Source organism: Panthera tigris, chromosome F2 (genome assembly GCF_018350195.1).
Source record: "Panthera tigris isolate Pti1 chromosome F2, P.tigris_Pti1_mat1.1, whole genome shotgun sequence".
NCBI lineage: Eukaryota > Metazoa > Chordata > Mammalia > Carnivora > Felidae > Panthera > Panthera tigris.
In genome coordinates this window covers 32,956,681-32,973,212 of record NC_056676.1, presented here as the reverse complement: position 1 = coordinate 32,973,212, position 16,532 = coordinate 32,956,681, and the positions used below count along the sequence as shown (strand labels likewise).

Genomic DNA, 16,532 nt, shown 5'->3' with positions numbered 1-16,532 from the left:
TATTTCATTCATGGAATATTAGTTTGGCAGTTATGTAGTCATGTAGTAAGTGCTAATGAATTGAACTTATGTCAACTATGTGGGCAAAGACAACTAAAATTAGTTTTCGTGGGGCTAAAGGGCTGTGAAAATATTCATGAAAGAATGGGTCCCTGAACGGTGACTGGAAGGATGATTTGGATTTCAGCGAGCAAAAATGGTCTTCTAAGTAAAGGAGGTAGGAAGTCTTAAATTACAGAGCTTGAAAATGAGCATCAACATTTTGGTTTCCTTTAGACGCCGGAATATAGGCCAGAATTTGTCCCCTTGTTTTACTTGACTCAAAACTATCACTAATTTTCTCTGAGTTGCAGCATTTCTAAAGATGCAGTTCATAGTCAACTATGCAATATATGAAAAACAAAAAAATAAAGTGTGAAAGATAAAAATAATATTGGTGACTAATATTCCACACCTATGTAAGAGTATACCCTGTGCAATGCAAAAGTTACCTGAAGAATGAATTTGTGATCTATAGTGCAGAGAATAGATGTATATACAAATAACCATAGCATGAAGCAACAGGCTTGAGTCCTGTAACAGGAAGACGAACAATTGGTTTGGCTTTATGATGATGCCTTTGTAGCACAGAGGGGTCCAAACTTATTTCATAAGACTGGTCTTACCTGAGCTGGACCTTGAGAGCCAGGTAAAATTATTAATAATGATTATCTACATATAAGATAGATAACACAGTTGATAACAGATTTCTTGAGATAAAGGAAAGGGCATTCAGGTGGAGGTATATGAATATAAGTCTAAAACATTTAAATGAGTTCATTTAAGTGAGGAGAAGCATGGGGGGAAATTGGAAATGGAAGTAGCAGATCGGATATATCTTGAAAAGTCACTGAAGATTTTCCATTCTTATTAGGTAAATGGTAGCAATTTTGATATTTGAGTGAGGAATCCCCAAACTATTTGGTTTTGAATAATTCTGCAGTTGGGCATGGAATTAATGGGTTGGGGGACCACATAGAGCCAAGAAAACTAGTTGAGGATGAAGAATAGTCAAGGCTCTGCTTGTCAGCACCTGATCTAGGAAAAAGCAGCAGAAGAAACAGCAGAGATAAAACATGTTATTAAGAGTTTTGATAGGATTTAATGCTCACAAACTTTTATAATCCCACAATGGAAAGATTAGACCCTTTCTGGAACTTTCAGTAGAGCAAAAAGAAAAACATAACTTGTATAGAAGACCTGAGAAAACCATCTCAAATGCCCACAATCTATATTGATATTAGGATTTTATCAAATGTTTTGCCATTTGCCTTTTTTTGTTATATTAATGAGCCACATTAAAACCTGGTAAGAAAGCCCAGAGGAGATGCTCACAAATATATTTACTTATTTATTATAAATACACTATAATTATTTTGGTTGGGCTGCTTTGTATCTAAATATTGGGTTGTGATGTTAGCAGGGATTTATTACTGTTTATACAAAGTGCTAGTCTGTGTTCAGACAGAAAAGCCATGTGCATCTGAGAAATTCAGTTACGTTTACCAAGATGAGCTAAATGGGCCTGAATCTCATTTTCCTAAATTAATTACTTAACTAAATAATATCCAAGAATTTGGCTCTTAAAATAAGAAAACATCGAAGGATATGCCAAGATCTCCATACTTTGTTTAGGTTTTGCATGCATATTACATTCATGTTATGGGCTGAATTCTGTCCCCTCTAAAATTTACATGTTGAAGTTCTAGCCCCCAGTACCTCAGAATGAGACCATATTTATAGATTGGGACCTTAAAGAGGTAATCAAGTTAAAACAAGGTCACTTGATCCAATATTCCCTACTCCAATATGACTAGTGTACTTACAAGAAGGAAATTGGGACTTGCACACACACAAAAAATGATGTAAAGACCCAGAGAAAGATGGCCACCTACAAGCCAAGGAGAGAGGGCTGATGTAGCAGCTTCCCCCACAGCCTCTGAAGAAACACTCACGACACCTTGATCTCCAACTTCTAGACCCAAGAACTGTGAGAAAATAGTTTTGCTCTTTAGGCCTTCCGGACTATAGTATTTTATTGTGGTAGCCCTAGCAGACAAATATAACCGTCATACAAATTTCTCAAACTATTGTGTTGATCAGGTATCACTTTGCTGAGTCTTTCCCTCAGCCTGGGATGAAATTCAAACTCTACAATGTTGTCCACAGTTTTCCATTGTCCTGTTACCCAACTTTATCTTTTGTTTTGCTTAGTTATTATATCTTCAGTTTCTTTTGGGTTTTTTTTTGAGTTTATTTATTTATTTTGTGAGAGACAGCACAAGCAGACAAGCCAGGAGGAGCAGAGAGCAAAAAGAGGGAGAGAATCCCGAGCAGGCTCTGCACCGTCAGCATGGAGCCCGGCATGGGACTTGATCCCACGAACCAGTAGATCATGCCCTGAGCCAAAATCAAGAGTCAGACACTTAACCAACTGAGTCATCCAGGTGCCCCAATACCCTCAGTTTCTTAACTGACATATCTAGCAATAAATTTTTGCTTTAGATAATAATAATTAATAATAACCCCTATTATTATGGCTATTATAGTTTATTATTAAGATTTTTAGAATATGAGACGCTCTCTAAGAGTTTCATGTGTGTTGGCTCATTTAATCCTCACAAAACCTTTACAGAGAGGGCAATAAGATTATCATTTGTATTTCCCAAACTAAGGTACAACAAACAAAATATGTTGCTCCAAAACACACAGCTAGCAAATGGCAGAGCCACTGCTGGATTCCAGTTATAGCAATTTTATGTCTCATACTTTTAACTATTATACTCTGTTATAATAATAATGATAGTAGTAGTAGTAATAATAATAAACCTCATTGAACATTGACTATGTGACAAGACATGTCTAAGAACTTTATAAGCATAAGTACTTAATTCCCACAGCAACCTAGTGGATGCATAGTGTTGTTTCCATTTTCCAGACAGAAAATGGAGGCATATAGGGATTGAAAGATTTCCCCAAGGTGAAAAGTGAGTAGGTTGTCTAATAAAGATTCCACCCAAGGCAATTTGACAGCAAAACCTCTGCTCTTCTCCAGCTAGGTACTGTGTCCTGGAAAATAAGAGTGTCTCTAACTCTATCTTTCCAAATCCACTTATCCATCTAAACTTAACTCAATATCCTCCATTAAGCCTTCTCTAAACCCTCTGGCCAACAGTAATTTCGTTCCTTAAAACCTAAAAGCATAATAGGTCTTTTGGCCAAAATTATAGACGGATGGGGATGGTTAGTGATATTTTGCTGGATATTAAAATTGTGTCTCTGGTTGATGCTTTGTCTCCATATTTAAACAACATGCTTTTGAAGAAAACCCCCAACACAATACTTCCTTAGTCTTGGGGATAATTTCTCAACAACTATTTCTTAAATTTAAGTGAACTGTCTTTAATTTCCTGTTAGGTCCTTCAGGGCTTTTGTGTTAAATCTATCACCATTCTGTCATCAAAAGTACATGGAGAGGACCCCAAAGACATCAAAACTTACTATGGTTTTTCTTGTCAGACATTAGAATTTAAATTATTTTAAAACTGATTTAATATTTTTTTTTCCAGAGGGCACATATTTTTCTACTAAGAAACTACAGCTATAGCTCATAAGTATTTATGTCTTCTTTTCGGCAAAATGCTTGTTAGCAACATCATCTCTTTATCTTATGATTCCATGGGACAGGACAAACTGATTACAGTAGTTGGGGGATACACTCCAAGACCCCCAGTGGAGGCTTGAAACTGCAGATAGTACTGACCCCTGTTATAGTATGTCCTTTCCTATTCATTCACACCCATTGATAAAGCTTAATTTGTAAATTAGGCACAGTGGGAGATTAATAACAAATAGAACAATTATAACGATGTTCTCTAATAAAGTTACATGGACATGTTCTCTCTCTCTTTCAAAGTATCTTATTGTACTGTACTCATGCTTCTTGTGAGATGATAAAATGCCCATGTGAGAGAAGTGAGGGGAATGATGTAGGTGTTAGGCTACTATTGACCTTCTGATGAAACGTCAGAAAGAAGAGCATCGGTGTCTGCACCCTGGGTGGCCATGGGTAACTGAAACTGGAAAGCGAAACTGCGGAGAAGGGGGGATAATTGTGGAGTTTTAGTGCAAGCTGATTTGCAAAGGGACAAATACCTAGCGGTAATTTAATTTTTTAAAAGAGCGATCTATTTTAAACACTTACCCATATTCAACTTTGGCACATTACAGTGTTAATATATTTTTTCCTTATGTGGTTTTTTTCTCCACAGCAGAGTTTAATCAGATTAAAATTATGAAATAAGAAAAGACAAGTTGTCCCAGCTATAACATTAATTTCCTCTTGTGTACTCGCCAAGTCATTAAATACTGGGAAACAGCTATTAATAAAAGAGCAAGATGTACCTCTGTAAATATTCATTCACTTAAGCCAATATTAACATAGCATATTTTACACTTCATTCGAATTTTTCATTTGTGATTTAAATTTGAAAACCATTGTTATTCCCAGGCACCAAGCTAATTATAAAAGTACTATTAATTAATGAATATTTATACACACACACACTATTATAAAACACAGTCTGCCAATATGCTTTTAGAGGTAATGTGCAATTGTGATTTTAGTTGTGCTTGCTAGTGGATTATATACATATATTAGATTAGATATATATCTATATCTCTATATCTATCTATATACATAGATATAGAGATATAGATATAGATTAGATTTTATATATAGATATATATAGATATAGATATATAGATTAGATTATATATATATAGATTAGATTGCTTAGATTTATATTTTACTAAAATAACACTAATCTACAGTTAGTTTTTATGAATTAAGCCTCTAAAAGTAAAGAAGTAAATGAAACACACATAAGATATTTGCTCCCTGTTGTTAGTCTGTTGTTTTTCTATACTAATAATTTTATTAAAATTAACATAACTTGAGAATTAATATGTCCACAGTAAATTTCGGTAAATATTTTATACAAAATATTTTCATCCCATAATTTATCTAATATTTCTACTTGTTACTTGTGCTCATCTTTCCAGAGTAACAAAGGTACTCTGGAATGCACAGTTCCAAATGATGCTAGAAATTAAAATACACTAAATTTATTTCAAAACGTCTCTGGTTTATATTAAGAAGTATAGTTTCACTTAGTTTTCCCTGAAGACGATCACATCTGTCACAGGAAACCAGGAAGAGAAGAACAAATTAAACCAATGGTTCTATCACTGGATTTAAGAAGAGTCTCATCTTACATGTAGTTTAGTAACAAACCATGAAGTTAGTTTGGATTATTTTTCCAAGTAGCTGACTTTAGCGATTTGCTTTTCTACAAACTGCCTTTCAGTATTTATTTATCCCAATGTAAGAAGAAAAGTCAATAAATTTTTCAATACTTGGATATTAAGTAGAGGTAGAAACATGAGTATATTCTATGTTTGGGTGACTCAACTCCCAAAAAATAATATTAAATTAAATTCTAAAATAGGATTAATAAGTTATGGTTGATATGGAAACTGGAGGAACATCCATATATACCTAAGGCCTCATGTCTCCTGAAAGGAGGTGGAGGTTTAGGAACACAGCATTTGTACATGTGGGGGTGGGGGAAGGTACTAAGTATACACGTGTTTGGAAAAGGCCTTGCTTGCCTTTGCTAGAAGGCAGGGAAGAATGTTACTGACTGACCCCTGGGTTGGTGGGAGAGGAGAAAGGAGCTTCAGTAAATTCTCCTAGAGCAAACAGAAGATGACACGTAGCACCTTACAGTATTTAATCCTTGGAGAGTTTGAGAGTCCCATTGACTCCAGAGACATTCCTTGAGGGGAGATGCATTGTTGGGTGTAGACAGCCTATCACAATGTACACCTGAGAACAAAGAGGCCTTCTCACCCGTCAAAAGAGAAATCCAAGGTAACTACTAGTCAATTTTATAAAAAATTCTATTTTCTCTTAGCCCCTCACTGCCCACGAGACAAAAACAGCTTCATGTGCACAGATGTTGAGGAGTTCTGTAAGAAAGCAAACAATTAACAGAGCACAGCTTTTTGTAGGAGATGAGGAAAACAGCTAGAACGGGTGGATACTGTGGATGCAAAAACAATGTTAGAAAATGTTGATAAAAATGCATGGCACCCTTAAACAGAAACGCCTGACTTACGATGGTTCAACTTATGATTTTTTGACTTTATGAAGGTGCAAAAGCTATATATATTCAGTAGAAATTGTTTCTTGAATTCTGATTCTTGGTTTTTTCCTGAGGTGTGATAGGATACTCTCTCCTGATGAAGGACAACAGCTGTAAGCCATAGCTCCCAGTTGGCCATGTGATCAGGAAGGTAAACAATTGATACACTTACAACCATTCTGAACCCATTCAACCATTCTGTTTTTGACTTTCAGTACAATATTCAATACATTACACGAGATATTCAACTTTATTACAAATAGGCCTTGTGGTAGATGATTTTGCTCAACTGTAGGCTAATGGAAGTGTTGTGAGCACATTTAAGGTGGGCTAGGTTAAGCTATGGTGGTCAGAAGGTTAGGTATGAAATGCATTTTCTAGTTATGATATTTTCAATTTACCATGGATTAATCACCAGAAATGATAAGATGTTGGAATATTTTTAAAAATGTTGCAATAATGTACATCAGATGTTAGGGAGGAAAGGAAGCATAATGCAAAAATTCTAGATCAACTCAAAATATACATATGTGAGGGAAACAGACTTTTTTGGATGTGTATAGATTCAGAAATTATGTTATTAATTTACCTGAGAAAATTATTTTATTTTTTTAAAGTTTGTATTTATTTATTATGAGAGAGAGAGAGAGAGAGAGCAAAGGAGAGGCAAAGAGAGAGGAAGAGAGAGAGAGTCCCAAGCAGGCTGTTACTGTCAGCATGGAGCCCAGTGTAGGGCTCAAACTCACTCACTGTGAGATCATGAACTGAGCCACAGTTGGACGTTTAACCCACTGAGCCACTCAGGCGCCCCCAAGAAAATTATTTTAGAAGCAACCTAAAAATTAAGAATTAAATGAGAACAGATGCAAATAATTAATCTTATAAAATTTTAAATTGAGTCCATTGGGTACAATTCCCAAATTGTACCTAATGGGTAATAATGATGACAGACCCTGGGAGTTGTCAAATAAGAATATTTGAAAAATAAAAGATGTATAATATATAAATATGTAACAGAAGCTGGGAACTCAACCTCCAATGTTTATGTATAAAACATGAGCTTTTTGGAGACAAGGGGTATAGAGGTAAGGTGGTCAGTGTAGAGTCAGCGAGGAAGGAAAAGCTTTCAAAAGTTCATGCTTGGATAGAAGGTAGTATAGCTACATTTTGACTTTAAGAGATTAATAGCTGAGTACAGATTTATCCATAACTTTTTAATATGTTAATATAACCATGAATAAACTGAAAGGCCAGGTAGAACATCCAAATTAAGGTCGTTATGATGGAAGAGATAAGAATTAAAAGAAAATTCATTAAGCAAGCATAAGGAAAGGTAAAAAAGAGGAAATGATAAATTATATACTTGAAATAAGGATGGAAGGAATATAATCCAATATATTAATTAATCCAATCAATGTAAAAGAATCAAATTTCCCTAACAAAGAATTTCATACTGTTTTCAAAATCAAAATTGAGATATGTTGGTTTTAGGAAATATACAAAAATAAAGTACAGTGTTATGGGTTGAACTATGTTCTTCCCAAAGATTTGTTGCAGTACCTGTGAATGTGACGTTATTTGGAAATAGATCTCTGCAGATGTATCCAAGATGAAGTCATTTAGGGTAAGTCCTAATCCAATATGATTAGTGTCCTCACACGTAGAGAAGAGACACAGACACAAAGACGCAGAGGAGGACACCAAAATACAGTGAAGGCAGAGATTTGAGTGGTGTGGCTCATCACAGAATGCCAAGGACTGCCGGCGTACCAGAAACTAAGAGCAAGGAATGGAACAGATTTGTCCTCTAGAAATTCCAGAGACAGGGCACAGCCCTGCTGACACCTTGATTTTAGATTTCCAGCCTCCAAATATCTGTTGTTTTAAACCATGCAGTTTATAATAATTTATAACAGACGCCCTAGGAAACTAATACACAAAGAAAGACCAAAATATAGGGGCACCTGGGTGGCTCAGTCTGCTGAGTGTCCAACTCTTGATTTTGGCTCAGGTCGTGATCTCAGGCTCCTGGGATCGAGCCCTGCATCGGGCTCCATGATGAGAGCCTGCTTGTGATTCTCTCTTTCTCTCTCTCTCTCTGTGCCTTTCCTCCCCTCTGTCTCTCTGCTCCTCTCCACCATTCATTTGCACTCTTTCTCAAATAATTAAAAATAAAATAAAATAAAGTAAAATAAAATAAAATAAAATAAAATAAAATAAAATAAAGTAAAATAAAATAAAATATAATAAATGGATATATGGGGGAAATGTGAACCAAAAGAAAGCCTTAGCAGTAAAGGATAAAAGCATCAGACAAATCAGAATTAAAAGCTCAAAAATAGTAAATGGGATATTATATAAATGTAACAGTTATAATTCTCCAAGAGGTTATAGAGAGCCAGTACAGAAAAGGCCACAGACTCAAGAGATTATACTTTGGAACCAGATGCTCTAGAACCTGGCTGTAGTTCTTGGTTCTGTTATTGAATGGCTCTGTGGCTTTAGGGATATTACTTAACTTTTCTATGCCTCATTTTCCACATCTACAAAATGAGAATGATGGTAATACTTCATTTATAGGGCACTTATAAGAAATGAATGAATATATGTAAAATTAATATTTTAAAATGAATTAATATATGCAAATTAATATATGTGTTAATGTGTGATTGAACAATAGTTGTTATAACCACCAAAAAAGTGTTAGCTATTATTCTTTTTCCTGTTACTAATGTAAAACACTATATAAAAACCACCCAAGCAATGTGGGTTATAAAACCAAACCTCAAGAAAAGAAAAAACTTTATAAAGTCACTATCATGGTAGAGGAATTTAAATAGTCACTCTCAGAATTTGACATAATTTTCCACAAAAGAGCAAGTCTAGAGAGGACTGGTTAATACGATCAACAAGGTAAAACACACACTCTGGTCTATCCGAAAAGTAGAAAATATATTCTACATTTCATTTAGAACATCTGATTATTATGGAACCAAAAGAAGCTCTTATAAGATCTTCAAAAAAGATTTTTATAATCCCCATGCTCTCTCCATGATCCAAGAAAACCATAAATCAAAAAATAAAAATGCCAAAAAACAATGGAACAATGTCAATATTAAGATACCGACTTCCAAGCAACTTTTGGACACGACTCCTCTTCTCTGCAACAGTAAGGTGCATAGCAATCAAGTGGCTGAGTCCCACGTAGTTGTGCTTGCCCAAGAATGGCCACCAGCTAGTGGTTCCAAAGCATTAGTGGTAGCATCTCCTCAGGGAAGATTTAGAAATATGTAATTGTATGTAAAGTCATTACAAAGACTGAGGAGTACTATTGGCATTTAGGGTTTGGGGGTCAAGACTGCTAAAGTTCAACAAAGCTCAGAATACTCTCACACAGTGTAGAACTTCCATGATCAAAGTGCCAATAAAGCCCCCACTGATAAACACCGTTTTAAAAGTGACTACGAGGCAACAGTGACTGCAGATGCTTAAGATACGTGTATTTGAAATTAAATTAGTATGACCATAGTAAAAAAGTCTTCTATAAAGCTAGCAGGCAATTCAAAGTTCAATTTTTTACAGCAAGAACCAAATTCAAGAATTTTCTTTGCTTTTGACAATAATATGAGAGCATATAAGACTGTTTAGAGATTGCTGCAGAAACTAATTTTTCTTTTACTACTAAGACTCAAAAAGAGTATTCGTATTTATCCCCAGAATAGATAAATCGATAAATGAGTACATAGGGAACTGTAAATCAATTTAATTTGTTATTTAGATTATATTAGCTAAGTCAGATTCTGAGCAAAACACACTTGAGTCATTTACCAGAAGCATTAGTGCTTCTGGCAACTATGTTTTTGCACGTTCTCATGTAAAAAAATATTTCAACAATGTTCTTTCTTAGTACTTGTGATGGTACTAAGGTAAAAGCAATGTTCTTTTTTTTTTAAATTTTTTTTAACGTTTATTTATTTTTGAGACAGAGAGAGACAGAGCATGAACAGGGGAGGAGCAGAGAGAGAGGGAGACACAGAATCTGAAACAGGCTCCAGGCTCCGAGCTGTCAGCACAGAGCCTGACGCGGGGCTCGAACTCACGGGACCGTGAGATCATGACCTGAGCCGAAGTCGGACGCCCAACCGACCAAGTCACCCAGGCGCCCCGGTAAAAGCAATGTTCTATAGTAGATGGGATGTGGGGAGGAAAATGAAGAGACATGGGTTCTAGTCTAGGCTACGTGATCTTCTCTGTGTTTACCCATCAATTTAAAATTGGGATAATAGTATTTGCCTTACTTGTCCGAAGATGTTGGGATGCAGAACAACTACAAAGTCACCATAATGGCCTGCCACGCTACTCTGGAACTTTCCCTCTCTCTACCTCTCTCTTATTTCCAGCCTACATTTTCCTTCCCTCACGCTGCTGAGCCACATTGGTTTCCCTGGTGTTCCTTGACTGTTAACCTAAGGTCTCAACACTGATATTCCTCTGCCCACAATGCTCTGTCTCTGAGAGCTTCAGGCTCACCCCTTCACTTCCCTCCTTGCATCAGGTCTCTGTTCTAATGCCACTTTTTTCAGAGAGGTAGTCATAGACCATCCTGTGACACTTTCTCTTTTGCTTTATATTACTTTATCCTTTGACATAGCAGTGATCTGTGTAACATTTCACATTCTAATTTGTTTGCTTACTGTCTGCCTCTTCTCTGCTACAAAGTAACCCCAAAGAATGCAAGAAATTTTCTTATCTTTTCTTCTGAATAATATTCTAATAACAAATTAGAGTTTTTCTGAATCCCTCTATATAAAAATTTAGCAGCGTGTTTAGTCAGAAAGCTTGTATCTCTACTTTTCACTAATTCATGTGAAGTTACATAAACCTTATTTTATTTTTTGTGACATAATATATGCTTTCAGACACCATAATGATTTAGAATAGTATGGCAAGTTACATTTTTAACATCTCTGTTATATCATTTGCCTATCTTTATTATCCCAGTGCTCAAATATTCAAAGCATGCACTAATTTTGTATACTACTTCTCTGAAAGGTAGTATATGCACTCTCGTTTGAATTTTTTTTTTCTTCCCTAAAAGCGACATGTTATATTTCAGGACTGTAATATGTCACAAACCAGATGGGCTGAGAGCATGTTATTTGCTCTGATAAAAGTTTTCAAATTGGTCCTGGGTTTTTGTTATTCATGCTTATGTCTGTCTCCCCTACTGAAATGTAGCCTGAGGGAAAGCCGAGTCCATTTCTTATCCATTATATATTTCCCTAATACTTTGTGCACAGCAGAAACTCCATGATTATTAATTTATTGTACATAGGCATTCATGCAAATGATGAGCAACCCCTCCCTTTTTGAAACATAAGTAAAATAAGGAAGGTTACTTACATTTGGAGCCTGATGAAGATGACCCACTGACGGTAGATCTTGATCCCCCTTTCATGGAAAAGACTCCTTTACCCCTGCGAGTCGCTGTGACGGCCACTCTGGGACGCTTCAGTGGAATTACTGCACGGGGAGGTGGGGGCACACGCCCATGGTAATCAAATAACCTTCACAAAACACAAGCATGGCTGAGAGTTGGTTTATGCCTAAGTGTTCTATCAAACGTGTGAAATGATTAAGAAAATGGCCTTGTAAAAAGTGTCAGTAAATGTTTCTGTTATCGTTGTTCACACACAGGTGTTTATTGGAAGTTTCGTTTTTCACTAAAGAGATAGGACGCTGATATAGTCTGTGCATTCTAGACATTAGAATCTGATCCTCCAATATGAACTCATCTTTAAAGTGTGACAGGTCAAGGAACTTTGCTCCAATGGTACCGTGCAATTTGTTGAAACTATGCTAAACTTTGTTCCCGAGTATTTCTTTGCTTCATTTAACAGATTTACCCTTCTTAGAATAGAAATCTTCCTCTTACACATCAACACTTATTAGCACAGTAGCTTGAAAAGAGGGAAAGATCATGCAGAATCAGGAACAAAGCAAAGGAAATTATTGTTCCATCATAACACAGCTCATAAGGAAAATCATTTTGAAGTAACTCTAGATTAAAGAGACCAGCTGTGAGAGACAAATCAACATGGTGCCATACCTGTCTCTAAGGACTTTTTAAGTAACAAAAGATCCCCGGACTGTACAAACAAGGAGACTGAGTTTAAATAAAATGGCACTAGCAAGAGGACAAAATTTTGTTGACTAGAGAATCCTTGTGGAAATACGTATTGGGATATCTTTTTATTATTCTGACCAGTTGCTAGACATGCAAATTGAGACTAGTGATATTTGTATAGTAAGCTGTTGAAAATTTCTCTAACCAAAAAAAAGTAAAAATCCTAGAAGCTTTTACTAAAAAGTGAAAAAATGATATTCACCACAATCAATGCATTTCCACTAAACAATGAAAGGAATAAAAGTATGAGAGTATTTACTCATTTATATACATATGTAATGCATAGATTCAAAAACTTCATATTCTTCATACTGCATACTTAAAAACAGCAAATTTTTACATACTTAGCACATTTGAGAAGTGTAAAAAGTCAGGGAAAAACATGAGGATGTATTAGTCATTCCTTTACCAGTGAACAAGATGTGTTACTATTTATCCGCTAGAATGGACTTAGAATGATCATTGATATTACTTTATTGTGATACCACTATATGGATTATATTCTCATAACTGCTTTAAAACAGTCAGTAAGAATAATCTAATATGGAAGTCAGAAGTGAATTTCTATAATACGAAGGAAAAAATTTCTACAACAGGTTATTTTATAACATTACATCTTATTTACGTATACAGATGAATCCCTTTTTAGAAAATAATATATGAAATATAATAAAAATTAAGATAGGCGGGTGTCCAAATATTCACTCAGAAACATTGAAAACTCTGATACTATGGGGGCAAAAAAGTAGTATATAAACCACACTCAAAGCAGAACTTAGTCCTGTGAATGTCTCCCGCATTAGACAGCTAAAGTGTTCAAAAACTATTTGGAAGCATGCTGGGGAGAAACTAAGAGATGTCTGGAAAGGAAAAGAAATGGAATGAGACAGAGTTCAAGAGAGGTGCCATCCTCTGTGAATAAGCAAAGTCCATTAGAACCGAAGAACTGCTAGCAAAGAATGGGTCATGGAGGTCAGCACATTATAGTTTACTTCAAAGGGAAGCGTCAGGATGAAGCTGAAAAGGGTTATGAATATCATCCATACCACTGGGGGCTGGAAAATCAAAAGGGTCAACTAAGCCTGCCCCTCATTTCAATCACAAAACAAGGACCACATCACTTATTTATAAGTTGAATTCACAGAGCACCTTAAGCTAGTGAACCAAAATATGAAGGCACTTTTTAGGAGCTCTAACACCCAACACTGTCGAGGGGAAAAAATATGGCAATTGACTCATCTCTTCCAGGATAGATGCTGCTGCTTCAGATGAGGGGCAGCCTGTTTTGGAAGGACCATCTCCCCTGGCCATGAAAGTGCAATTTAGCTGGTTCATTAATTAAGCTGATCTATAAATTGGGTTAAGAAAATTTCTAAAGCACAACTAAACTATGCAACAATGGAAGAACGCTATAATGAAAATGCAGGCCAAGTAAAGCCACCATAGCCACCACTACTCCAGTTACAACGTAATTGAAGAATATTTTACAGGAAAGTGAAACAAATGATTATCACTATTTCTATTGCTTCCCCCTACCAAGGATTGCAAAGCCTCCAGTGTTGGCCAGGCCTAATCTCATGTTGAGAAAACAGAGCTGCATTTGTTCATTGTATTTGTGACATACTTTTAGTATGTCACATACTCAGTATGTGTTTAGAAACATACTCAGAAACATACTCAGTATGCATGGTGCCCTTTGCCATCAATTCCTATAAGAGCGTAACCCTCGATGAGTTGCTTCAAAGGGCAATAACTCCTTTCTCGTTAAGAAGTAGGGAAAGTTTTACCAATTCTTTCTGCTATTCTGATGGGAAGATGTGCAATATCAGAACTTAAATTTTGACAAGGGATATGTAACAACAACAAATTTAACAACAACAACAAAAGCTAAAGAAGGGTATGGACACTTCACATGTCAGTATAATTTTGAATTTACAAAATTTAATGAAGCTGAGGAGTTTCTTAATTTTCATTGGCTACACTTGCTTTTTCAGAAATAAAAGGAAAGAAGATTGGATATTGTCCGAAGGCACAAAAACATAACAAGAGAAGGATGGGAAGTGGGGGCAGATTTTCTAGGATTCAAGATGGGATGCAGGGGTTCTTCTAAATGCAGACAGAAGTAGGTGAAAGCTAACTCATTGGCTTTCTCATCAGAATTCTGTTTATAGCCAATCTAAGAAATTTTGCCTTTACAAGGTATTAGATTAGCAAATATTGTGGAGACCATGGAAATAGTCCACTTAGAATTACAGACTGACAGCAAAGATCACAAATGCAAGAGAATTAAATAGAATCTAAATTTCAAAGGTCAGTTAAAAGCTTAAAACTTTTTCCTCTCACTTGTTTTGTTCCTTCAATTGTTAGAATTATTTACCCTCTCTTTTTCTTTAATCGTTCTTCGGTTTCCCTAATATGCATAGAATACTGTTTTCCCTCTAATATTTATTGGGCAAATAGATAATTATTTATAGTGAAGCCAAACACATAATTTTTCCTTCTTCAATGTCTACCTTAAAATAAGAACCCTAAAAGACCTACTCTCGAGCAGAATAAAATAAATGTAACCAGATTTTAATAAAAACAACCCATTAATGAAATTTGAGGATTTAGTTTCCTTTATTTAATAAACATACCTACTTTTCATGTGATCATTTCTTGTTTTGCATTTTGTTTGCTTTAAGAGTATCTGAGATATGTAATTTTATTACCCAGTAAAAGATAAAAACTGGTAAAGAATCTTAATATTTATACACCTGATAAAAATAAACATAGCTTGTTTCTAAGAAGGATATAGATATTAGCTATTAAAAATTAGCTGTGTGGGGTACCTGGATGGCTCAGTGGATTGAGCATCTGACTTTGGCTCAGGTCATGATCTCACAGTTCATGGGTTTGAGCCCCACACCCGGCTCTGAGCTGACAGCTTGGAGCCTGCTTCAGATTCTCTGTCTCACTCTCTCTCTGCCCCTCTCCCACTCATGCTCTCTGCCTCTCAAAAATAAAGAAATGTAAATAAATAAATATAACTAACTAACTAAATAAATAAATAAATAAAAATTAGTTGTGTTTTGGACAAAGGCAATTTAAACGCATAGTGACATATAAAATGAGTGTAATTTTGAATGTTTGTTTTAATTAAAACCTTGTTAGTATTAAGCTTTAATAATAATAAAGCAGAATTTTTGAAAAAATACATGAAAAAAACATAACTCCCAACATCATACTCTAAAAGCACTATCATTTTCTAAATATTTTCCACAGGTATCCTTATTTTTCACATAGTTGAGAACCTAATCTATGCATGGTCATGTATTCTGGCTAATTCTCCTTGGTTTATATTAAAAACATTTCTCAAGCCTGCTATGTGGTCTTCCTAATGTTTATTTTAATTGCTGTGGTGCATTTTCTCAAGTAGACATACCATCTTCTAATAATCATTACCTGAGAAACTTTGACTTATGTTTATTTTTCACTAATGTGATTTTAAAATTAAAAAAAAGTAATATTTGCATAATATTTTGTCACTGAACACTAAATTTTAATTTTAGATAAGTTATTTAGATAGTTTTCAAGAATTGGTAATTATCTGTTTTTTTTTTTTTCTAAATTTCCTTCATGAGAAGAGTTGTTCATTTTAATTACTTGTGAATCAAAAGTTAATGTGGCTAATGCTAACAAAAATATGTGGTCTGGACTAAGGGCTCAAAAACTAGGCTGCCTAGGGTCAAAACCTGAGAACAAGTTCAGAGCCATGACCTCACTGGGGCTTTTTAGCATATGTGAAAATCAGTAACCAGAGCATCAGAGATCTTCCTCTGTGTCTTGATTCAACCTTAAACCCTCCTCTTCAGCATGCTTAAGTTCTGATAGCTGTATAGTCTACAAAATCAGATTAAGGTGCCTCTTTATTTTTCAGAAGGGATATATTTGAAATCCACGTGAATGATTCTTATAGCTTATAGTTATATTTATTTTCTATACTGCTTGAACTACTCAAAATTCATAAAATCTGTCTATAATTTCCACCCGACTTCAAGTAAGCCTTTGGTTACAACTGAATCCACAGAGAATTTTCAAAGGCACGCTCCACTGGA

General features: G+C 35.3%; 1 protein-coding gene across 5 annotated transcripts in view; it reads right to left on the bottom strand.

The window, feature by feature from the left end:
* Positions 1 to 16,532, bottom strand: part of RALYL (RALY RNA binding protein like) — a 710,067-nt gene that overhangs the window by 73,994 nt on the left and 619,541 nt on the right. For all 5 annotated transcript variants that reach the window (XM_042973032.1, XM_042973034.1, XM_042973031.1 and 2 more), the window contains one exon: positions 11,652 to 11,815. In XM_042973032.1, coding sequence (XP_042828966.1) covers positions 11,652 to 11,815 — 164 coding nt within the window. The remainder of the gene's footprint in view (positions 1 to 11,651; positions 11,816 to 16,532) is intronic.